The sequence below is a fragment of the Elgaria multicarinata genome, chromosome 2 (genome assembly GCF_023053635.1).
Source record: "Elgaria multicarinata webbii isolate HBS135686 ecotype San Diego chromosome 2, rElgMul1.1.pri, whole genome shotgun sequence".
NCBI lineage: Eukaryota > Metazoa > Chordata > Lepidosauria > Squamata > Anguidae > Elgaria > Elgaria multicarinata.
Window position 1 is genome coordinate 33,290,259 of NC_086172.1, and position 25,097 is coordinate 33,315,355.

General features: G+C 42.6%; 1 protein-coding gene across 1 annotated transcript in view; it reads left to right on the forward strand.

Annotated features, from left to right (window-relative positions):
• COL5A2 (collagen type V alpha 2 chain) overlaps window positions 1-24,772 on the forward strand; it is a 161,618-nt gene extending 136,846 nt beyond the window's left edge. The window contains exons 38-54 of the mRNA XM_063116272.1: window positions 986-1,039; window positions 1,794-1,901; window positions 1,989-2,042; window positions 3,372-3,425; window positions 4,570-4,731; window positions 5,531-5,638; window positions 6,092-6,199; window positions 7,159-7,212; window positions 8,277-8,384; window positions 9,643-9,696; window positions 11,519-11,626; window positions 13,472-13,525; window positions 15,747-15,854; window positions 17,087-17,378; window positions 20,472-20,659; window positions 21,693-21,932; window positions 23,650-24,772. Coding sequence (XP_062972342.1) covers window positions 986-1,039; window positions 1,794-1,901; window positions 1,989-2,042; window positions 3,372-3,425; window positions 4,570-4,731; window positions 5,531-5,638; window positions 6,092-6,199; window positions 7,159-7,212; window positions 8,277-8,384; window positions 9,643-9,696; window positions 11,519-11,626; window positions 13,472-13,525; window positions 15,747-15,854; window positions 17,087-17,378; window positions 20,472-20,659; window positions 21,693-21,932; window positions 23,650-23,796 — 2,001 coding nt within the window. The 3' untranslated portion in view covers window positions 23,797-24,772. The remainder of the gene's footprint in view (window positions 1-985; window positions 1,040-1,793; window positions 1,902-1,988; window positions 2,043-3,371; window positions 3,426-4,569; window positions 4,732-5,530; window positions 5,639-6,091; window positions 6,200-7,158; window positions 7,213-8,276; window positions 8,385-9,642; window positions 9,697-11,518; window positions 11,627-13,471; window positions 13,526-15,746; window positions 15,855-17,086; window positions 17,379-20,471; window positions 20,660-21,692; window positions 21,933-23,649) is intronic.
• The last annotated feature ends 325 nt before the right edge of the window (window positions 24,773-25,097 follow it).

Below are 25,097 nucleotides of genomic sequence, written 5' to 3' on the forward strand. Positions count from 1 at the left end.
TTCCAACCACCTCTCTCTCTCTCTCTCTCTTATATATATATAGTAACTAAGATTACTAGATCAGTTAAACTACTGCAGAATTCTTTGCCTCTGTTTATGCAGCAGTTTATATAAACTACATGTACTTGGCACATAGCTCTATGATTCTTAAATATGATCCGCCAATTTGCTGTGACTAGGCTACACATTACAGCAGCGTCATTGTTGGCCCTTAATTAGTCGTTAAGATACGTACACTAATGTGTACTCAGATTCCCATTTATAGCTGCTTTCTTTGGAAACGATAACAACAACAATGCGTTGGGCTTTTTTTTTTTTTTACAGATAAAATATATTTTCCAGTATCTTGAGATGTTTCTCTGACAAATATCAGCAGGTTCACTTCCCTCTGTACCAGGCTGCCCAGGACTTCAGATAATCAGGGAGGGTCTTCCCCAAGTACCTTGGGTACATTGTGTGTCAACAAAGGAGGGAGCCGTCCTCCGCACGGAGGTGTGGCTGGCACTAACACAGCAGTTGCTTTTTCGCCTGTTCAAAACCTTTTTGTTTTGGCATTTCAATTGGCTGGTTTTGTCTGCTTTTATTGTATTAGTTGCCTTCCTCATTTTATGATGGTGATTTTATTGTTTTAATTGTTTTTCCGTGCCCTGGAATCCATAAAGATGAAGGGTGGTAATCAATAAATATTAATATAGGGTTGCATGTGAGCTGTTGAGTTTTCTGGGTTTTATCTCTTAAACTGTCCATAACTATTGTTTTTTGGGGTGTGGGGTGTGTGGGCTCTGTACTAGGAAACTTAGGAGTCTTAGTAAAGAAATGTTATAACTACGGCAGGTATAACATATACTCATCTTAATTTCTAATATAACCTTACTTGTTTCATTCATGTTCTGCTCATGTTGTTACGGTATAGAAACATGTAGTTTGAGAAGCTCTGAATATCCTGGTTTTGAACTTTGTTTTCTATTTTTCTTCTTTTGCTAAGGGTTCCCGTGGTGAAAATGGTCCAACTGGTCCAGTTGGTTTTGCTGGTCCTCCGGTACGTGGATTTTGTTAAATCACATACATTTAATCACTGCCTGTCATTACATCTGCATGATCTTTCATAAGTTGCTAAACTGTTTTGAAGGATTCTCAAAGCATGAGTCATATGCTGGAATTTTAAAAATAATTCTCATATCAGTAGTAAATGCAGGTTATGAAAAGCATTTTGCTGATAACAGGATTTTTCAGATTCCTGTGACTCCATTTTTTATATTAAGTATTCACTTTGACTTAAAGGGAGGCATATAATGCCATCACTTCGCCATGTAGCACACATTCATATCAGAGTTTGTAAGTCCGTGAAGCAACTGTATCCAAAATAACAGAAAAGAACTTGGAGATAGCTAAACTAAGTTATAATTATTTTGTGAAATGATTGCCAGTATTGTACAGAATTATCCTCCAATACATTGTGTAATCCATCAAGGTTGGCTGAGATGCTTGGTAGAACTTTGTTATTCAGCAAGCTGTAGGCTGTATATGCTACCTCCAGTATCAGAGGCCATATGGCTATGTACACCAGTTGCTGGGGAACATGGGCGGGATGGTGTTGTTGTCTTTGGGTCCCTCTTCTGGGTTCCTGGTTGACAGTTGGTTGACCATTGTGTAAACGGAATGCTGGACTAAATGGACCCTTGGTCTGATCCAGCAGGGCTCTTCTTATAGGTATTGGTTATTCTTAAGGTGATAAACTGGAAGCCTTTAAAAGTCTCTAACTTGGTATATCTTGTGTCTGTTAATGTTTATAGGGCCCTGATGGTCAACCAGGTGTGAAAGGTGAACCTGGAGAGCCTGGGCAGAAAGGAGATGCTGGATCCCCAGGACCCCAAGGTCTTGCAGGATCTCATGGCCCACCAGTAAGTCAAATCGGCAATGAACGACAGCACTAGTTTGTATCCATTTCAGTAAGTGAATATTAATTTCTTTTTCTCATGTCCATTCAGGGTCCTTCTGGGGTTCCTGGACTAAAAGGTGGCCGTGGTACTAAAGGCCCCCCTGTAAGTAGATTAACTTATTTATTTATTGCATTTTTATACTGCCCAATAGCCGAAGCTCCCTGGATGGTTCACAAAAATTAAAACCATTCAAAGTATAAAACAAACAGTATAAAAACATCATATAAAATAAAATATAAAAGCACAACCAGGATAAAATCAGCAGCAGTGCAGAAATACAAATTTAAAATACAAATTTAAAACAGCAAAGTCAAAATTAAATTTATAGTAGGGCTGTGCTCTGCTTCTCTTCGGTTCAGAGAAGCAGGAGTGAGGAGGCCTGATTCACCTCCGGAAAAGGCGGAGGTGAAGAGAGTGGGGGGCTGCGGATTGAGGTGAAGAGGATTGCCTCGATCCGGAGCTCCGTCTGCAGGTAAGTGGGGGGGGGGAGGGGGACTCATCTGGTGCTGCCGGCACCGCCATCCATGTGGCGGCGCTTGCGGCGGCGCCAGGTAAGGGAGCAGGGACGCTTACCTGCATCCGTCGCGGGCTTCAATTGAGGCCCTGGGTGAAGGCAGAAGTGAAGGCCAAGGCCTCTTCCGGCTTCAAGCCGGGGCCTCAATTGAAGCCCGTGATGGACACAGGTAAGGGGTCGGGGGGCTGGCCTACTTGGCGCCACCGGCGCCGCCATCCATGCAGTGGTGGCAGCGGCAGAGCCAGGTAAGGGAGTAGGGAGGAGGGACGCTTACCTGCGTCCATCGCAGGCTTCAATTGAGGCCCCGGTTGAAAGCAGGAAGTGAAGGCCGAGGCCTCTTCCGGCTTCAAGCTGGGGCCTCAATTGAAGCCCACAATGACAGACACAGGTAAGGGGGTGGGTTTATCTTGCGCCGCCGGCGCCCATGTAGCGATGGCAGCGAAGCCGGATCTCACTCTGTGGAGCAGAGCGGGAGATGGGCGGAGCAGCGCAAAGAGGATCGGGCCTGATCCGAATTTTCCGGATCGGGCCACAAAGCGGATTGTGGGGTCCGTGCACAGCCCTAATTTATAGACTGTTAAAATGCTGAGAGAATAAGAAGGTCTTTGCCTGGTGTATGAAAGAATATAGTGTAGATGCCAGGCGAGCTTCCTTAGGGAGCTCATTCCACAGCCGGGGTGCCACAGCAGAGAAGGCCCCCCTCCTGGTAGCCACCTGCCTCACTTCCTATGAATTAAGTGTCACCTAAAGCTTTCACCTTGTAATTCCTTTGAAACCATCTGCTAAGCTTAATTTTGATGGCGACATTTAGCTCTTGTTTAATATCAATTTGCATTTCACTCATGATGATTCAATTCAATGTGCAATATAAGAATGTTTCTTTGCCAAACCCCATGTGCATGCCTATTTATTTCTAGGGTGCTACAGGTTTTCCTGGATCTGCTGGAAGAGTTGGACCCCCAGGATCTACTGTAAGTTGGAAGTTTATTCTGATGATTACATAAACCTACATTCATTAATAAACATACATTCTAAATTAATAAAAATATAGATCAGGTTATTTTAATATCAGTAGTCTGATCCCATCCTATTGTTTTTGTTTAGATAAGATACCAGTACAGCATAGCAGAGAGAGTGAAAGATTTAGACTGGGGAACCCAGGTTTCTCTATCCCTGCTCAGTCACTATCCCTTAGATAAACATGCTTTACAGGATTGTTGTAGCTGCTCCCAATTCTTGTAGACAAAATCTGGCGTTGGATCCAGATTTAGTCATACTTAGAGCAGACCTATTGAAATCAATGGGATTTAATTTTGTCGTGACTACCTTAAATTCTATTAATTTCAGTGGGTCTATTCTCAGTATGACTAAATCGGATTCCAACTCAAAAGAAATAGCTATGACTGGAAACAAAAGACAACATATCTTTCTTGTCCCTCATTGGAGCAGTGTAATTATTAATATCAGTCCTAGTAAAAGGACCTATCTCACATTAACTCAGAGACATGTTTCCCACTGTCTGTATCTTGCTTGGTCATCTGTCTGTTATGTCTGGGGAAAGGAAGTCGAAAGCTATCCCATCTGTAAGTGAATCCTATTTTTGGAGACAGGGAATAAATATTTTTGTGTTGGAGGATATGTGGCATTTCCTTACGTAATTCAAGAAGAAGAAAAAAGACAGCTAAGCGTTGAAGTCATATATAGAATTTTGAAAGGTGCCATACAACAGCTCCATGTAGGTTCTTGTCATATTTTAATAGTAGTGTGCTGCAAGACTATGGCCTCTCCTGTGGTATTTCTCTTTAACTGGGCAGGGCATGGATTTAAATGCCAACTTAACCATAACCTGATTGGCTCTCAGAGCATGGTCTGAAGTTTTGACCCTGATTATTTCACAGGAGAGCAGGCTAGTCAACATATTAGAAATAAATCGTACATAAACCTTGTTGAAGCTATGCAGGTCCAGGTCTGGAAGGGAGACTGCTTGAGAGAACCCTCAATATGCCACCTTGAGTTCTAAGGAGGAAAGGCAGGATATCAATCTAATAAATGAAACCAACCAACCTGTCTTCAGTTGGATGACAGTCCAGTTCTAATCAGAGCTTATATTTCTAGGGAGCTCTTGGTCCAGCTGGGCCTATTGGAGAACCAGGCAAAGAAGGTCCTCCAGGTATTCGCGGAGATCCTGGTGCTCATGGTCGAGTAGGAGATCGAGGGCCGGCGGGGCCAGCGGGCAGCCCTGGAGACAAAGGAGACTCAGGAGAAGATGGACAACATGTAATTTGGAGAGGAAGTGGAAGTGGGAGGGGGGGGAGGAAAGGTTATATCATTGCAATAGAAGTAACAAAGCCATCCTTTCCAAAATGCTTTTTTATTTTTATTTTTTTGTATGTGCTTGTTTGAAAGATTGGATCATTTGGCTTTCTTGAACATGGTTAACACCAGGAACCATTTCATAAGCACACTAAAATTACCTCATGTCCAGGAGCCACACAACATACATCAATTCACTTTTATGGCAACTCCTTCATTTTTTGTCATGGCTGCCGTGTTTCTCTCCTGACCTCGCTCACATTCCTTTCCCTCAGCAGCCCCCGTTATCCTTTCCCTTTCTGCTTCATCTCCCATTTTTTCTTCTCCATCATCCTGACCAGTCCTGTTCATCCAAGCCTTGCTTATAACTCATGGGTGCTCCTACTTTTGGCCCCACAAATATAATGCTCGTGCACCCTTCTCCTCTCCAAAAAATGGCTCTTTTGGTGTCAGCATGTGTTTGAGAAGGGGTAAAGGGAAGTCTTGATTGCTCCCATAGGTCAAATTTTCACTGATTTTCTACATTTTGCTTTGCCTTCAAACTATTTCTCACGAGTCAAATACTTTAGAGCAAGGGGATCGAAAAAGAAATGTCTTTTCATTTTTTACTTTTCAGTGGCATTGCATCCCTTAAATTTTGCAGCCTATTCTACCATTCGTTCAGTTAGTAGCCTTCAATCTAAATGATAAGTTATGGTACTTTAGTTAAACATACGTTTCAGATATCCCCATGCAATCCTCTTCTGTTCTGTACATATTCCAGGGTCCTGATGGCCCTCCAGGTCCTGCTGGAACTACTGGCCAAAGAGGCATTGTCGGTATGCCAGGTCAACGTGGAGAGAGGGGCATGCCTGGGCTACCAGGTCCTGCTGTGAGTATCAGCAGAGTTGATATCTCAGTATATAAGTCCAGTCTCTTCTTTGTAGCCTATGAGATTTTGTTGTGCTAAATTACCCTTAATGCTGCATTGATTCCCATTTGGATTGACCCTCAGGGCTAAGCCATTTCTGTTTATTTTACAGTGGGCCTGTTCAGAAGACGCCTTAAACCCTACTGGTTAAGGCTTTTGGTTAAGCAGCACAGTTTAAAGTGTTTTGTGCGATGAGTTTTGCTGAACCCTGCTCACTCACTAACCCTAGTCAGACCGTCTGCAGCAGGGTTAGCAGCTCTAAGCGTGGCTTAAGGTGTTGTGTGCAACAGCATGGTTTGTGGCTACTGCTAACCACAGAGAACCACAGTTTCGCTAACCACAGAGCCTGAAGTGTTGTCTGAACAGGCCTAGTGTGTTTCAATGGTCTTAACTTTTGACATTTTTTAATGCTAGGGTACACCAGGAAAGCAAGGTCCAACAGGACCAACAGGGGAGAAAGGTCCTTCAGGGCCCATAGGCCCTCCAGGTGCCTCTGGACCAGTGGGTGATTCAGGCCCAGAGGTAAGTGGCTTTTTCTAGGCATGATTTGTATGATTATTTATTAGCAGTGTTATAGATTGCTACATAGTACAGCAAGTAATTGCTATGATTAAATACCTGAGCTTGAAGGAGCTTGTATAGATCTTCTTGTTATATTCAAAAGATTTCTATCCCACCTACTCAGGCAAAAGTCTGTCAGACCAGCTAACACAACATTTAAAAGAACAAGAGGTAATACAGATAAAAACAGAGCAGCAAAAGAACAATATGAGTTAGGTTTTGTTTTTTTCAAACGAACAACAACAGTGCTGAAAACACAGTAACTAAAAGGCCTGAGTAAATGAAAAGTTAGTTTCCTGGTTCTGGAAAAATATTGGGCAGGGTGCAAGGTGTCCTTCCTTGGGAATAGAATTTCAGAGCTGGGGCAACGGAAAAGGTCTTCTAACGTCTGAATGGGGGATGGGACACACCGAAGAATAACCAAGGAGGATTATGTAGGAGGAGCTGGTCCCTAAGGTAATCAGGCTCTTATCCCAAGTCATTTAGGTGAAGATCAGAAGCATAAATTGGGTTTGGAAATGGACTAAGAGCCAGTGAAGTTGTTCTAAAACTGACAGACATGTTCCCAATACTAAGTTAGTATTACAGTCTTCTTCTTCTTCTTCTTCTTCTTCTTCTTCTTCTTCTTCTTCTTCTTCTTCTCTTCTCTTCTTCTTCTTCTTCTTCTTGTAGTATGCTTCTGTTTTTTTAATGTTTTCATGAAGAAATAATATGAATATTCTCTCTTGATAAGACACTCTTATTAAAATGCATTGGGAAAACCAGTCCTTGCAGCTGTCTTTTGTATGTGTCCATTGCATTTTCTCCTACTAAGTGTAGTTTCCAAACCATCTTCAAGGGCAGTTCCACATGCAACGCACTGTTGTAAGGCATTACTAGGGTCACGATTAATAGATGGTTTCACTCTCTACTCAACATAGGGTCCTGCTGGCAATGATGGTACACCAGGACGAGATGGAGCTCTTGGAGAAAGGGTAAGAGAATATTAGATTACAAAGAATAATTATGAGAATTCTGTTATTTTTGTGGTGTTTGATAGCTGTATGTCATGCTTTGTCAGCTAGTCTTAGGGTAAAATCCCATGACGGAGCTCTTAATTAGAACTGATGGCTGTAAGTGAAACCATTTTCAAAGCTGAAGAACCTCAAATAAGACTGTGTGAAGAATGCAAACTCAAAAGTTTATTGATGGGTTATATGAGCATAATTTTTAGTAGGGCCCAGGAGCAAAGAGATTAAAATTCACTTATTTTCTCCAGTCTTTTGGAAGCTATCAGTCACCACAAAATGATCAGTCCCACTTGAGAGAAAAAGCGCTCTCAGCTACAAGTAGCTTTTGTTTGTTGTATAAGGCCTGCTAGAAGTTGAGGTGTAATGATGGTGGTTACATGTGAATGACTAAAAGGTAGCCCATGTTTGTACATCTTATTGAGAGCATAGGCTATTGGACAATATAGAAAAGTAATAAAGAAATCGTTCAAATACCTTCAGTGGCCATTTTTGTGGTTGAGCTACTTTTCTCTATGGGGTATAGCAGTTGTCCATGTGGGTGTAATTTTTTTCAATTCAGGAGGCAGAATTTCTATGTAGAGTGGCACATTTATTCTCCTCCAACACAGTGTCCAGAGTATTGTCACTTCTGGACTAGAAATTATAGTTTTAATGATTCTGCAGCTGTTGTTTTAGAACACATTCAGTTAAGACAAGAGGGACCTACAATGTGAAGTGCTCCTGTTCAGGGTTCTAGTCAGCTGTGCCCTTTTCCAGAATAACCCATTGCCTCTCCCTCATGGTTATCTGGCTCCCTCAACATTCTTTGGCCACTGAGCCATCCAGTCCAGCTCTCATTGGGGTTTTTTTTGGGGTGCGTGCATTCCTTTAGGGTTCCTTTTCCTAAAGATTTTTTTTTTATACTTCAACAAACCGGGGGCGTTCTGCCAAGTCTGCTGGCATCTCCCTCTTGTGTATGTATGTTGCCATTTTAGCTACACAATGAGAATATATATGTTATTGAAGACTTGGAATCAATTTCATTCCAGGGTGATCGTGGTGAACCTGGACCTGCAGGCCTTCCGGGTTCTCTGGGTTCTCCTGGCACTCCAGGGCCTGTTGGTCCTACAGGGGATCCAGGACAAAGAGGTGAACCAGTAAGTATGGATATTTCCATGTAGTTTTGCCTTATTATGTGGTTTTAATTCACTTGTTGGCATTTAGATTGGCCAATGGAACAATCCAGAATTGAGCACAGATCAAAGAATTGGGTCCTGAGTCCCATTCACCTTCATGTTACAGGGCTTGATGTAACTTAACAAGCTTTATGCTAAAACAGAGTCAATTACAAGCTGGTCATGGAGGAGGAGGAGGAATGTGGTGTTTCTTTAGTGGAGGGGTACAGAAGCTCAGGCCTGGAGGTCAAATCCAGCCCTCTAGGGGTCCCAAATTATTATTATTATTATTTATTTATATAGCACCATCTATGTACATGGTGCTGTACAGCGTAAAACAGTAAATAGCAAGACCCTGCCGCATAGGCTTACATTCTATTAAAATCATAGTAGAGCGATAAGGAGGGGAAGAGAATGCAAACAGGCACTGGGTAGGGTAAACAGGCGCAGGGTAAGGTAAAACTAACAGTATAACAGTATAAAGTCCAAACAGCATCAAGCTGTAAGAGCTTTAGGAAAAAGAAAAGTTTTTAGCTGAGCTTTAAAAGCTGCGATTGAACTTGTGGATCTCAGATGTTCTGGAAGAGCGTTCCAGGCGTAAGGGGCAGCAGAAGAAAATGGGCGAAGCCGAGCAAGGGAAGTAGAGACCCTTGGGCAGGCATCAGAGGAGCGAAGAGCACGAGCGGGGCAATAGTGTGAGATGAGAGAGGAGAGATAGGAAGGAGCTAGACTGTGAAAAGCTGGTCCAACCCTTTCCCCCCAACCACCCAGGTAGTTTCCCAGGGTTTGTGCAGTTTTTCCCCATCCTAAAAGGTTGGAATACCTCTCCTAAGGCCTAGTTACTGTCAGTAAGGCCATTAAGCTGAAATTAATTTTTGAGAACCGCCCAGAGAACTTTGGCTGTTGGGTGGAATAGAAATGTAATAAATAAATAAATGGAATTGGTATTTGGGGGTATTTTGGGGCTGCCCCATTTTACCTTTAGCCCCACGCACTACTGGAAGGAGGTCCTCTGAAATGGAATTTGCCTCTCCGGGTCAAAGAGATCCAGCATCCAACACCCATGCTCTAGTGGCTAATAGGCTTGCTGCTACTGCAGTTTATCAGATGGAAATTACTGTAGTTTCATTTTGGAGATGTTCTGTGCAAGAGCTATAAAGTGAAACATGCTGCCTGTGTTAATGAACTAACGAGATTCATGATGTATACACTAATGACGCAACCTTTCGTTTCCCCATAGGGATCACGGGGTCCAGTGGGTCCTTCTGGCCGTGCTGGAAAACGAGGTTTACCTGTACGTCCTACATACGTTCTTTTCCCTGATTGTGAATGAGTGAACACTGACTGAAATTAATTGCTAGGCAATCATATTTATTTCTTAACTATGTTTTAAAAATTGATTTCTGTTGATAACCAGTTAGTACAAGAATTCTAGTTATAACATTACTTTTTTGTTTTGTTTGGCCAACTTAATTGATTCAATTTATTTCAATATTTTAAATTAATCTTATTTTTTTCATGAAACATTGCTCTTTACCACCAATTTTGGATCAGCCCTGATCTATGAAGCAGGTTTTTGTAAATTAAAAATGAGTTCAATAAGTAAATACAGGTTTTATAAATAAATAAAAGTTTTACCTGCATTTTTAAGCTGAACATGACTCAAGCTTATCAAAGCTAAATCAATAGCAAAAGGCTATTCGAGTGCAATCCTAAACATATTTAGACAGAAAGAAGTCCTCCAACTCCCAGGATTCCCCAGCTGGCAATGCAGACAGTTATAGGACCTTTTCCAATCTAAACATGCATAGGATTGCACCTTTAGTCATTTCTTTTAAACTTTTCTTGAATGCTCATTAGGAGGAAAGGAAAGGAAAGGAACCTCTCGTGCAAGCACTGAGTCATTACTGACTCTTGGAGGAATGCAGCTTTCGCTGACGTTTTCTTGGTAGGCCTTATATAGTGGGGTGGTTTGCCGTTGCCTTCCCTGGCCATTATTACCTTTCCCCCAGCTAACTGGGTACTCATTTTACTGACCTCGGAAGGATGGAAGGCTGAGTCGACCCGAGCCGGCTGCCTGAAACCAGCTTCCGCTGGGATCGAACTGAGGCCGTGGGGAGCGTTTCAGCTGCAGAAACTGCTGCTTTACCGCTCTGCGCCGCACGAGGCCACGCTCATTAGGAGGCATTTCATAAAATAAATAAGTGCATTAATAGAGAGAGCAAAGTGTGAAGACTGTCTAGCAGGATGAATTTCATATGCAATTAACTTTTATTATAAGTGAAAGTTTTCAAGTTCAACCCTGGCAGCACAGTTTATGCATGTCTACTCAGAAGTAAATCTGAGATGGTTTAGCTTGGAAAAAAGGAGGTTAAGGGGAGACTTGATAGAGGTGTACAAAATTATGCATTGTGTGGAGAATGAGGATAGGGAGACATTTTTCTCCTTCTCTCTAAATACTAGAACACACAGCGCATAGTTTAATTATGGAATTCAACTACCACAAAATGTGGTGATGGCCGCCAATTTGGATGGCTTTAAAAGGAGGTTGGATAAATTCCTGGAGGCAGTAAGCCTGTGTGCACCAGTTGCTTGGGAACATGGGTGGGAGGGTGCTGTTGCATCATGTCCTGCTTTGTTGGTCCCTGGTCAACAGTTGGTTGGCCACTGTGTGAATGGAGTGCTGGACTAGATGGACCCTCAGTCTGATCCAGCATGGAACTTCTTATGTTCTTCTCCAGTTCAATGGGGCTTACTCCCAGGTACATGCGCATAGGATTGAAACCTTAATCACATACTGACAGAGTTGTTTTATTTATCATACTGTCTTGTGAGGGCAAAACAGAAATAGTGTCAGTGTGGGATGTTCAAGGAGATTTCCCACCCACCCCTAGAATTATGCATTTTAGATACAATCTTATGCATTTTGATGTCCCACTGATTCCAGTGAGAGAGATTTGAACACATGGTTAATGCCTCTATTGAAATCCATGGGACGTCAGTGTGCTTAAACTTGGCTGTGTTGTACCTTTCTTTCCTCCTCCTCCTCCTCCTCCTCCTCCTCCTCCTCCTCCTTCTTCTTCTTCTTCTTCTTCTTCTTCTTCTTCAACTTATAGGGTCCCCAAGGTCCTCGTGGTGACAAGGGTGACAATGGAGATCGAGGTGACAGGGGACAGAAGGGTCACCGAGGTTTCACAGGTCTTCAAGGTCTCCCTGGACCTCCTGTAAGTCAACACCTGTATTTTCATTTTTACTCCTATTCAAAGATTCCATTAATAGATCTATGCACTCTCACCTGGAAGCCCATTGTCTCCCTGGTGCTGCTCTGTGCATATGCTGCCCTATTAAGATCAGTGTAAGATTTCTTCCACTGAAATTAAGAGGGAATTTCTTGTGGTCAGTATGATCCCTTTGCCTTTCCATGGATTCCCACCTCCCCAAAGAGTTTAGGTGTGTGCCTTGAAAATAACTCTGTGAAATCCATACAGTGTTGTTAGTGCTCTGCCTGCCCTGAAAACGCATGCCAATTTTACCACATCAAGAACCTGAAAGAGAAGAGTGGAACTCTCTTCTGATTTACAGAAGATAAATACAAAACCAAACCCTGTCAACTCACCTGGAGCCTCTTACCACGGGCAACAATGAATGGCTATTTATTATTCTAGGCAGTGGCACATGAACTGGTATACAGTAGAAATGATGAGGGCTGGGGCAAAAATCCACCTGGGTCCGCTGTGAATGTGCCTGGCAGATTTTTGCCCTATGATCTCCTTTAATGACAAAGGGGGTGAAGGTCTGGGAGGAACTCACTTCCACCCTGACCTGTGCGTGCCCTTTGCCCTTTTCCCCCCACAGCAGAAATGGTGGCCACCATTAATGCAGAGGGTGAAAATACGCAATTTCCCCAAGGATGGGGGAATTGCATTGGCCTCCCCACCGCCACTGATGGGGGAAAGAGGAGAAGGGTTTTTCTCTTCTAATCTAATGATGGCTGCTTGTGCTAAGGCCCTGATGGGTACGGGGCGTGGGCGGGAAGCGTGGCTGGGGGAATTTAGTGTTGCCAGGGGAATTTGCATTCTTTCCGGAGGTCCAGAAAGCATGCTTTGCTATGCCTTTCCCCCCTCTATGGCCCATTGGGGCCTGAAAAGGCTTCTTAACATCCAATGGGTGAAGTGGGGAGGGAGGGAAAGCTCACATCAGGGACCTCCAGGAAGTGCTCAATTCCCCTGACTCACTAATGGCATGCCAGGTGAATTGCGTACTTTCCGGAGGCCCTGGATGTGCTCATTGCTGGGCCGGCCGGGCAGCGCTTGGTGAGCTCGTCCCCCCCACCCCCCGAGAACTTACCATTCCCTAGAAATGACAGCTGGATCTCTTCTGCTTTTGCATCTTTCTATGAGCAATTGTATGATCTTCTGTTCCTACCAGAATCTGGAGTATAAATGCAGCATGGAAGTATCAAAATGATTTGTTCATCTCTGTTTATTTCTGAGCTACAGTGATTCTATTTCGTAACAGTGGGCCCCTCAGGCATTCTAATCCCCCATGTGAGTAACATTGCTTGAGTAGGAGCCAGTGTGCCATCTCCACCTCCCACCAGCGTTCCTTCCACATGGTGGAAGGCTAACTTCTGCAGCAGTTCCCCATGTGATTCCAGGGTTTTTAAACCCTGCAGGGAACAGGTTTCCTGCTGCAGAAGAAGGCCCTCCAACATTGTCCAGGAGGTGGAGCTGGTGCGCTCAGCCTCCTTCTCCCTCATGCACTGCTCCTTGTCTATTGGACTAGAACACCCGACAAGGACTAGCGACTTAACACTCATGTGAGCATCCTCAGAGGTTTGCCTCTGGAGCTACCAATCCTTTAAAATGCTGCTTTTCCATTATCTTAATGTTGCTCTTGTGTCATTTGATAGAAATGAGAGAATAATTGTGACCTCATGTGGAACTTTTTATATATATTTCCACACACACACACTCCGTGGTCTAAAACAAGCATGCATTTTTCTTCTTTAACTGTCAAACATAGTGCTGATTTTAGACAGAAAAATCACCCTGTATATTTCTCTGTAGGGTCCTATTGGTGAACAAGGCAGCTCTGGGATTCCAGGTCCATTTGGCCCTAGAGTGAGTATATCGTTAAAAAAAAATCCAATATGGAAACAATTAGATTTTTCTCTTGAAGTTTGCTGTTGTGCAGATGGTGTTTGTTGATTTCAGAGTAAATGAACTTTGCATAGGATTTTCGATGTACTTTTATTAAGCAAGGTTATGCTTGAGGCACTTCATCATTCACAATTCCTTTGCAAGTGGAATTCCAAATGCAATCAAAGTTGTTCACTTGCAGAGGACCTCAGGTTTCAGTCCCAAATAGCAAGGTTCTATTCCTCATCGTTGAGATACAAGTAATAGCTGAAATTTGCAAGAGTTCAATGTCAAATTCTGTGTACCCAGCATGTTAATATTTAGGAAAGGAAAGGAACCTCTCGTGCAAGCACTTGAGTCATTGCTGACTCCTAGAGGGACGCCTGCTTTTGCTGATGTTTTCTTGGCAGACTTTGTAGCGGGGTGGTTTGCCATTGCCTTCCCCAGTCGTAGTTACCTTTCCCCCGGTTAGCTGGGTACTCATTTTACCGACCTCGGAAGGATGGAAGGCTGAGTCGACCCGAGCCGGCTGCCTGAAACTAGCTTCCGCTGGGATCGAACTCAGGCCGTGGGGAGAGTTTCGGCTGCAGTAACTGCCGCTTACCACTCTGCGCCACACGAGGCTCCTATGTTAATGTTTATTTCTCTAATAACCTTTAGATTTCCCTGTTCAGACTCTAGGGCTCAACAATATTCCATGTTTTGTGCATAAACAAAGCCCAAATAGCTGGCTTGTTTCGTCCTCAGTCATTTATGTCTTGTCACTTCCAGATTACTTATTTAAGGTCCAATCCTATGCATGTTTAGACAGAAAAACATCCTACACCTTCCATTATTTCCCAGCCAGCATAGGATTCCACCTTACAGCATTTTTATTTATTTTATTTTATTTCATTTTATTTATTTATTTCATTTCTATACCGCCCAATAGCCAGAGCTCTCTGGAAAGTTTTCAAAAAATAAAACCATAACTACAGTATGAAATATAATAAGAGAGCTTAAAACCACAATCTAAAACCACAATCTAAAAGTACAACCAGAATAAAACTGAGCAGCAACTGAGATTTAAAATGTAGATTTAAAATGCAGATTTAAAACAGCAGAGTTAAAGGACTAGTATAGTAAATTGTTAAAATTTTTGTGAACTGCCCAGAGAGCTCCGGCTATTGGGCGGTATAGAAATGAAATAAATAAATAAATAAATAAATAAAATACTGGGAAAATAAAAAGGTCTTCACCTGGCGCCTGAAAGAGTACACTGTAGGTGCCAGGCGAACCTCTCTGCAGAGCTCATTCCACAGCCAGGGTGCCACAGCAGAAAAGGCCCTCCTCCTGGGCGTTATAACAAAAGGCTGCCTTATAACAAAAAAGTTTTTCTACAAGAAATAAATCAGGCTAAAAGTTTAATAACCATATCAGTAGAACTTGCTGTAAAATATGATGTAGAATAAAACTTGAGAAGCAGAGAATAAAAGTGGAGAAAGACAGATTTAAAAATCCTGGGAGTTTGTTTGTTTGTTTCTTTGTTTGTTTAAAAAGTCTTTCTCTTGGCACACAATTGGAAGTAAAGGAAGTACCAGGCAAGCATCTCTGGGGAGAGCATGTCATCATAAGTGGGTTGTTGCTACTGAAAACAGTCCTTTCACTGGTAGCTCCCCACAGGGGCATTCAGAGAAAGGTCTCTGAAGAAGAACTCAAAATCCAGGTAGGTTCATGTGCGGGAAAGTGATCCTTCATGTACCTGGTTCCAAGGATGTGATGAGCCTAAAAGGGCAAAATCAGCTTTCTGAATTGGGAACAGAAATGGACTGGCAGTAGAAAGTGGAGATTTTGAACCTTCAGCATTAGCTGTTTAACCTGAAAAAGGTAGGGCCAGGGTACAAAAGGATGAAAGGAACTAAGTTTTGAGTGTGGGTGGAATGAAAACCTAAACATATTCCGGCAGGCTGCCTACTGGGATAAGCAGCTGCTCTCCCACCCCCTGCTTCCTTTGGAAAAGCACAGTTTTCCTGCTTCTGAAAGTGGCAGCCCCAATGGGTCCTGGGTAATGAATGGAGCACAGCTAGAGCAACATTGGCGACATCACGTGGAAGGCTGAGGGAAAGCCCAAAGTACCATTCTTCAGCTGAAGAGGAGAAAGCGGTGGTTGGATAGAACAAGGACTGTTAACATGATTAATGTGAAAAATTCTCTCCCAATGCAGGGCCCTCCAGGTCCAGTTGGACCTTCAGGTAAAGAAGGAAATTCTGGACCACTTGGGCCAGTTGGACCTCCCGGTGTCAGAGGAACTTTAGGAGAAGCAGGGCCTGAGGTAAATAACAGGGATTTTTATTGTGTGAGGGAGCTGTATCAGTCTAGGATTTTGCCCAGCTTCTAACATACAACTGGTGTTAAAGGCAAGATAGCCCGTGGGCAGTTATTAGTACTGGAAATTGTGTTGCTTTTTAGCTCTTTTCAGACTTTCATTATACGCTGAGAGGAAGAAATTAATGCACGAGTATCTGTTGCAATGGTTTTAAGTCTTTCAACTGTTGTTTTAAATTGGATTGCTTTGTTATGAACTGCTTTGCGTGCCTATGGCAGAAAAGCAAGTAATAGACTGATTTCAAATAAGCAAATAATTCTGTTGATATGTTCCTACTGCCTCATGTTTGTGTTGTGGTGAAGAAGAATTTATGGGCACTATCGTTAATGTAAATTATGTTGCGCTAGCATAAATAATGGCTAGTGCAATGCCAATAGCACCAATAGTTGCATGAGCAAGAGCTTTTGGCATTGAACTAGAGGTAGTTTACACTAACGCAATGTAATTTACAACAGTGATAGCGTTGTATGGGATATTGCCCAACTAAGGGATGGATCCAGGATCTGTCTTCTACAAGAGGAAGAGATTTTCTGTGAGAGGAAAGACTGTCCACAGAAGGTCACTCTGCCCAATTTTGGGGGATCCCACTCCTGCTATAGCACTTTCAAGGGGCTGGTGGAGCTCCCATAGGAAGGAAGGAGCAGGGAAGTCCACTTCTATCAGTGTATTAGATCCTGTGTATACGCCTATACATGTCTACTAAGAAGTAAGCCCCATTGAGTTCAATGGAAGCCACTCCAGGTAAGTGTCTATAAGATTGGACTGTTAGGGGGCCCTCCAGACCAGCCTTCTACAGCCTGGTGCTCTCCAGGTGTGTTTCGACTCATTGGAGAATACCAGGCTGGAGAAGACTTCTCCAGATAATAATATTTGTCCAGGTTTTGCTCAGTTGTAATTGCAAGGTTTTGTTGCTGGGATAATGCAGTCGCTGGCCCCTCTTCCAAATCTGTTGCAGTTCTGAGTGCTGAAACAACACACTTCCCCAGTTGTAATCGTGCAGTTGTAATCTGTAAACCTGTTTGAACATTAGAGCCACCGTATGGAGGTTTCTCAAAAGCATTGCCCTGTGGCAGCAATAGTAGTCGTTGTAGCTAGAATGCTGTTCCTTTCCTTTGTGACCCAGCTATTTAATTGTGTAACCCTATATGTGTTCTGTCTCTCCCTGCTTTTGCCTTTAGGGTCCCCCAGGTGATCCAGGTCCCCCCGGCCCACCGGGTCCCGCAGGACACCTCACAGCTGCAATTGGTGACATTATGGGACACTACGATGACGGTCTATCAGATCCACCGCCAGAGTTTACTGAAGATGAAGCTGCCCCAGATGACAGCAATAAAACAGATCCAGGGGTCCATGCTACACTGAAGTCTCTGAGCAGCCAGATCGAAACGATGCGCAGCCCGGATGGATCCAAGAAACATCCAGCCCGCACTTGTGATGATCTGAGACTGTGCCATCCATCCAAAAAGAGTGGTAGGTATATATAAAAAGCACCATATGGCAGCTCTAAAAGGCTTAAATGTCTGTATGCCTGTTTGAACATTAGAGCTACCCTATGGGGGCTTCCTGACATAGCATTCACAATGTTGAAAAACTCCTTATCACTGTTGCCTGCGACGTTACACCGATACTAGGCCTGCCGCATATACCCTTCTCAGGCCAAGCACCACCACTTGAAAACCTGAGGGAGGGTTAAATAAAACCTTCCCCCTAGCTATGAGGGAAACAGGTTAAATATAGGATCTGTTTTTAAATGTACTGTGGGTATATTCTGGTGTGGATGTTTGATAACTGTGAGGCAGGTAAATAATGCCAAGCTGGCACATGGTATTTGGTAGCTAACAAAATAATAATAAGTTTATTGTCATGTTAAAAGCTTTAAAAGAAAATATAATGCTTCCTACCCTGCCTAATCCAAACTCCCCACACACCAACCACCTCTCTGGCCTTAGCTAGACCAGCCTTTGTCCCGGGGCGAACCCCGGGACCGTCCCTGTGCGTCCAGATGGTGCTCAGGGGATTCCAGGATCATGGAGGGATCATCCCTCCCTTGCCCCGGGATACAGCCCTACACTTTGGGCCCGGTTTTTCCACAGCCCTGGGCTCAGCCCAGGACCGTGGTAGGTGTGGCCCATTGCCATGGCTTGAGCCGGCTCTGCGCACGGGGGAAGGGTGGGGGGAGCAGGGAAAGTAGTTTAAATTAAAAAACAACAACTTACCTTTGCGCATGAGTGTTTGTGCGCTCCGTCCCCTTTAAAAAATAAAAAAAAGGCGGGCACGACACCTCTCTTCCTGAGGTCGTCACGCCTTACGTGTAAACGAGGGCGAGATCTCACATTAATCACAACGCGATACCACCCCTCCTCCATCCAGGATTATCCGGTAGGTCTAGCTAAGGCCTCTCTCTCCACCAATCCTAAATCCCTAGCAATTAATCTCCTCTCGCTCCACAAACAATTTCAATTTCCACTCCCAACCAAACCCAACAACCCAACACCCTCAGTCACTCTTTATATACTCCTTTCCCCCACCCTACCTAATACATCACAAACCACGCCCACTCACTTCTAACATTCCATTCTCACCAGACATACTAAATTAGATATAAACAAGATACTCAATTGTGGGGTAATGCCACAGTGCCTCCCTGCTGACTGCACACAGCATCTAGCTTGCAGTGCTACTGTTATTGCAGGGTAATATAGCGACTGAAACGCGATTAAAACTCAACTTCTGCAGTCTGAAGTCATGCTGCATGTGCCTGAAATCAAAGTGCAACCCTAGTAACGCACTTCCATTTTAGAGCAGCACTTCCTCTTAACTCAACATCTTCCATGTTCAGTACATCTGCAGCAGGATGTAGTAGGAGCTGGGGTTTAATTAGCCTTCCATATGATAAGCCATAACATAAGAAAATATGGGTGGCCCACAAAGAAAAAGGAAGCCAGAAGAGTGGTCTGCCAGATGAGAAGGTTTAAGAACCGCTGGTGAAGATGGTAATAATAGTAATTACAGTTCCCTAATGATCTCTTAAAACCAAAGAAGTCTCAAGCATTTGCTGAAAGAGCTTGGGTTTAGTATCTGCTTCTGAGAAAGCCAATTCCTTCTAACCCTTGCCAGCACAAATTAAGAAAAACAGACCAGTGGCAATGGTGTTACCAAATATTTAAAGTGAACTTCACTGTTACCTGCCTTGAACCACCAGATTGGGACTAGCTGAGTTATAAGTATTTATAAATAAAATAAATATTATGATTTATGACGGTGTCTTTGGATATTCGCCAAAAAATCAACATGGTATGAACACAGATTAAACTGTCCCATGTTTGAAAATGGATACAACACAAATGAAGCAACTGAGGATTTAGCTCTTCTCAAGTTTTTGTATATGGAATATCTCTCCTTCCTGCTCCAGATTGTCAAGTCCTCTTCCCATTCCTCATTTTTGCCATATTAAACGTGTTCCTTTTTTTTTTACTACTTCGCCACCATGCTTAATGACTCATTCCTGATCAGATGGCTTTGCCCAAGAAGTCCTACAGGCTTATCCTGTGCAGGCTTACTTGGAAGTAAGTCCCACTTGGTTAAATGGAATTGTCTTCCAAACGAGGATATGATTGTATCCTTAGCATCAAGCTACAAATTATATTAATTGTGGAGTGTGTAGCCGAGTCTGATAGTTTTCTTTAGTATAATTACGCGAGGCCCTGGTTTGGATCAGGACCAGCATGCAAATGGGGAGGAAAGGGAGTTTAAAAAAGAAAAATGCCTCCATTAACTCCAATGATAGAATTTTTTTGGGGGGGGAAATGATTAGTTGGGAAGTTTTAATTACCTTTCCTAGTGTATGCTGGTCCTGACCCAAATTTGGGCCACACAGAGTGACACCAAAGTGAAGAAAACAATTAGGCTCAGCTATATGCTACACAATAGGGTGACCATATGAAAAGGAGGACAGGGCTCCTGTATCTTTAACAGTCGTATTGAAAAGGGAATTTCAGCAGGTGTCATTTGTACATATGTTGCACCTGGGGGGGGGATCTACACTACTGCCTTTAAAGTGATTTAAAGCACTTTGAAAACATTTTGAAAACTGTATATGCAGTGTGTCCTGGGCCCCAACAGTTGTCAAAACTGTTATAAAGCGCTTTAAAGCAGTAGTGTAGGTCCCTCCCTGGTGAAATTTCCTCTTCATCACAACAGTTAAAGCTGCAGGTGCCCTGCCCTCTTTTAAATCTGGTCACAGTATAGCTGCAGTATTTAACTGTTGTGATGAAGAGGAAATTTCTCCAGGTTCTCCATATATACAAATGACACCTGCTGAAATTCCCTTTTCTATGCAACTGTTAAGGATACAGGAGCCCTGTCCTCCTTTTCATATGGTCACCCTACCACACAATGATGTGTAGTTTGACCCTTAGAAAACCAGTTCATTTCACCCAAATGTGAATGGGAAGAAAACTGTATGATAATTATGTCCTATCCACTGAAAATAAACTGGCACCCAACCTTGACCAGTAAAAGCTGGTTTGCCATTCTTTAACCTTTCCTATTTGGTATTTGCAGGAGAATACTGGATTGATCCTAACCAAGGTTGTGTGGAAGATGCCATCAAAGTATTCTGCAACATGGAAACAGGAGAAACTTGCATATCTGCAAACCCAGCTAGTATTCCACGTAAAACATGGTGGACTAGTAGGTCATCTGACTTAAAGCCTATTTGGTATGGACTTGATATGAATAGGGGTTCACAGGTAACTAAATTTACTTTTGGAGGCTTTCACCTTATTTTCTTTTAAAGGGCTTTAAATATTCCTTCTGGTTTAAATAAATTCCGTAATGAAAAGATTTTGGTAATATAGGTGAACTGAAAAAGTAGTACATATTTAATTACTACTACACTTTTTTTTTTACTAGTGCTATTTATTTAATTTATTTAAATGGTTTATTGGCTGGTCCTCAGCCAAAGCTCTCAGAGTGCTTTTGAGTAATTGGAGCAATTAAAACAACTGAATAATATGCAATGGATCGAGATTTAGTTATGCCTGGAGCAGACCCAATGAAATCAATAGGACAAGTTAGTCATCTCTAACTTATATCCCCTTGATTTCAAGGGATCTATTCTAAGCATCACTAAGGCTGCAGTCCTCTGCATGTTTAAACAAAAGAAAGTCCTACAACTCCCAGCATGCCTTAGCCAACCACAGGATTGTGCCTGAACTCTCAAATCAAGCCAATAAAAACAAGTTACAAACCACAACAGAACGGAATAAAATTCTAGCAAAAATCAACACATACAGCCTAATATATAGCATTGCAGGGTAATTTGTTACTAAAGTTGAAATTATTCAAGTGTGTATCAAATCATTACAGTTATACCTCAGTCATACTGTAGGTTAGGGTGACCATATGAAAAGGAGGACAGGGCTCTTGTATCTTTAACAGTTGTATTGAAAAGGGAATTTCAGCAGGTGTCACTTGTATATATGGAGAAACTGGTGAAATTCCCTCTTCATCACAACAGTTAAAGCTGCAGGTGCCCTGCCCTCTTTTAAATCTGGTCACTCTAGTATAGCTCCTGCAGCTTTAACTGTTGTGATGAAGAGGAAATTTCTCCAGGTTCTCCATATATACAAATGACACCTGCTGAAATTCCCTTCTCTATGCAACTGTTAAAGATACAGGAGCCCTGTCCTCCTTTTCATATGGTCACCCTACTGCAGGTGTTTGAATGTTTTACATTCTAGGATTGTGTGAATTAATTTACACTTCTTCATGCCTTTGTAGTTTGTCTACGGTGATAAAGAGTCACCCAACACTGCTGTCACTCAAATGACTTTCCTGCGCTTACTGTCCAAAGAAGCTGCTCAGAATATCACTTACCACTGCAAGAACAGCATAGGCTACATGGATGACCAAGCCAAGAACCTGAAGAAGGCTGTGGTTCTGAAGGGAGCTAATGACCTTGAGATTAAAGCTGAAGGAAACAGCCGCTTTAGATACACTGTCCTTTACGACAGCTGCACTGTAAGTTGTGGTTGTTGTTCTCATCGTCATCTTTTCAGCACTGCATTAATCATGAGCCATACTGAGAAAAGGGAATATTACTTAAGGTTTTTTCCAGTAATGAAAAGTCTTCATGGCGCTGGGTTTTAAACTGGAAGAATTTACAGCAGGGCAGAGGGATGGCAGGATAATGTGGAATCGCAGTCATAAGGACGTAAGAAGTGCCCTGCTGGATCAGACCAAGGGTCCATCTTGTCCAGCACTCTGTTCACACAGTGGCCAACCAGCTGTTGACCAGGATCCCACAAGCACGACATGGGTGCAACAGCATCCTCTCACCCATGTTCCCCAACAACTGGTGCACACAGGCTTACTGCCTCTGATACTGGAGATAGCACACAACCATCAGGGCTAGTAGCCATTGATAGCCTTCGCCTCCAGGAATTTATCCAAACCCCTTTTAAAGCCATCCAAATTGGTGGTCATCACTACATCTTGTGGTAGTGAGTTCCATAATTTAACTGTGCGCTGTGTGAAGATGTACTTCCTCTTATTTGTCCTGGATCTCCCACCAATCAACTTCATGGGATGACCCCGGGTTCTAGTATTTTTAGAGAGGGAGAAAAATGTCTCCCTATCCACATTCTCCATACCAAGCATAATTTTGTATACCTCTATCATGTCTCCTCTTAGCCTCCTTTTTTCCAAGTTAAATAATCCCAGTTGATGTAACCTTTCCTCATAGGGGAGATGCTTCAGCCCCTTAATAATTATAGTTGCCCTTTCCTGCCCTTTTCAGTTGCTCTTTGAATTCCCAGCCACAACCAACAAACACCTAAGGAGGAGCAAGGGGATTTGTGCACATATTGGGGACCAGAGTCAGATAGCAACTGAGGATGTGGACATCTGATATATGTGGTGAAGTTATGATTATGCTTCGCCCACAAGGAGGTCAACAGCAGTATCTGCTACACAGCACCAACGAACAATATCTTCTGCCTCTACAGTCTTGCTATTTACTGTTTTACTCTGTACAGCACCATGTACATTGATGGTGCTATATAAATAAATAATAATAATAATAATAATAATAAGGTGCATTGCAGCAGCTATATTACACACAGCGGGTTGCCCTTTAGGGGGAGAAATGGGCTCAATTCTCATCTTAATGGAAACTTACGTAATTTCACATTTTCAAACCAACATGTGCACAAAAACGTAGTCATCCTTTAAAATTTGCACTGCTCGGAATTTTGCAATTGAGTTCTCCAATCAAAAAATGTGTACAAAAATGCATGTATTAGGAGAAGGTAGCCCAAAAAATTGGATATATTAATGAAAAGAACACTCAAAGTGCATTTTATTAGGAAAATGCTTGTAACTAGGTGTATACTAGAGAAAATTGCATACAATTGTGCATGTGTAGATATTTGCATATGTACTGTAAAGAAAATTCTCAAAATATGTAGAGTAGAAACTTTGTCCCAGGCAATATAAAGGATCCAGCTATTAGAGGGGAGATGTAGGCTGGTTTTAGACCCTCCACACTTCCTCATTGAACAGCTGCTTGGTGGTATTGAAAGTATCTAACCAGGGCTACACATTGCAATTGTAGCTGCTGTATGCTTCCTACTGGGTGATGTTTATTAGCTAGGTTATGTTTTCTCCTTGGGATGCAGGGAATTGGACCGATCATTTTATCTGAGTCGTTTCTCCCTCTTCCGATTTGTTCTTCCAGAAACGCAACGGGAACGTGGGCAGCACGGTCTTTGAATACAAAACGCAGAATGTGGGACGCTTACCTATCGTTGATATTGCTCCTGTGGACATTGGAAGTGCAGATCAAGAGTTTGGAATCGAGATTGGCCCAGTTTGTTTTGTGTAAAGGAAAAACATAGTAAATAAATAAAAAAAGGGAAAAATCTTACCTATTCAAAAGCATTGGGAACAACAGCAACAAAACAGAAGAACTTAGACTGAGTGAAGTTAATCCTGAGACTCTTGAAGTAATAGCTGATATGGAGATCAGCCTTGTATATAACAGTTCTTTCTAATTCCCTGGCCTTCTTTAGAATATTTATTTTACTTACTTGCAAACCTTCAGTCTACTTGTCCCAAGTCAATATTTTAATGAAGTAATAGGACTTAAAAGGACAAATGACCACCCTTTGACGCAAAATTAACTAACACATGTTTCCTAACTATAAATGATGAAAATAATGTTTTTATTTGTGGTTTCTGCTCAGCGTAAATGAGCATTATCCATATGATGCAAGTATTCTAAACAGATGGATCTAAGTAAGACATCCAGTTGTTCACCAAGTCCAACTCAGCAGTGCAGTATCCTAGATTGTGACATTAATAGTGCAATCCTATATGTGTGTACTCGGAAGTAATTCTCACTGAATTCAGTGGGGCTTATGCCCAGGTATGTAGGTATAGGATTGCTATTAGAACCCTGCAGCCCAAGAACTGGTTGGCTACATTTACCTTTTGTTCCATATGGACACTTCAGGTTAGCTCATTGCTGTGGTAAAGGAAGGAGCCTCTCACTTGGCAGAATTCTCCCTTCTGTGCAATTCTTAAAGGTATTGGAGTCCTCTCAGGGACTAGACATGGGAACCCTCAGGCCCCTAGGCCCAAAGTCTCTAAAGCTCCTTTATCTTTTCACTTCCTTCTTCTAATAACATAAGCCCCTCCTGTCCCCCATGTGAGCTTTTCCTTTGGATTTCCTTCATCTAACACCCCTCATTTCTGAATGCCTCTGTTTTTATATCCTGTTTAAGATTCTTCTCTGTCCCTTAGAGTCTTCCTTCCTTGTCTGACTATTGCCAACTCTGCTGTTACTTCTGCACTCCGCAGTTAAACTCCTTCTCTTCTTAGGGTTTCCCCTGGCCAAATTAAAAAGTCACTTTCCTCACAGAACGTGGGATGTTGGCAAATATTCTATTGGAAGCAATTTCACTCAGTAGAAAGTTCATGAAGAATGTCAAGGTAGCTGAACAAAACGCTGCCAGAGGTTTCATGACCACTACCAACTGCTTCAGTGCGCTACAATATCCACTGCAAGATGGTCCAGGCTTCTCAAGCTGTAAGTTCGGTCCCAGACTTAATAACCAATGATAATATGTATTTAATGCACATCAGGAAACAAAGCCTCGTAAACAGTTTGAAAGTGTGTACACG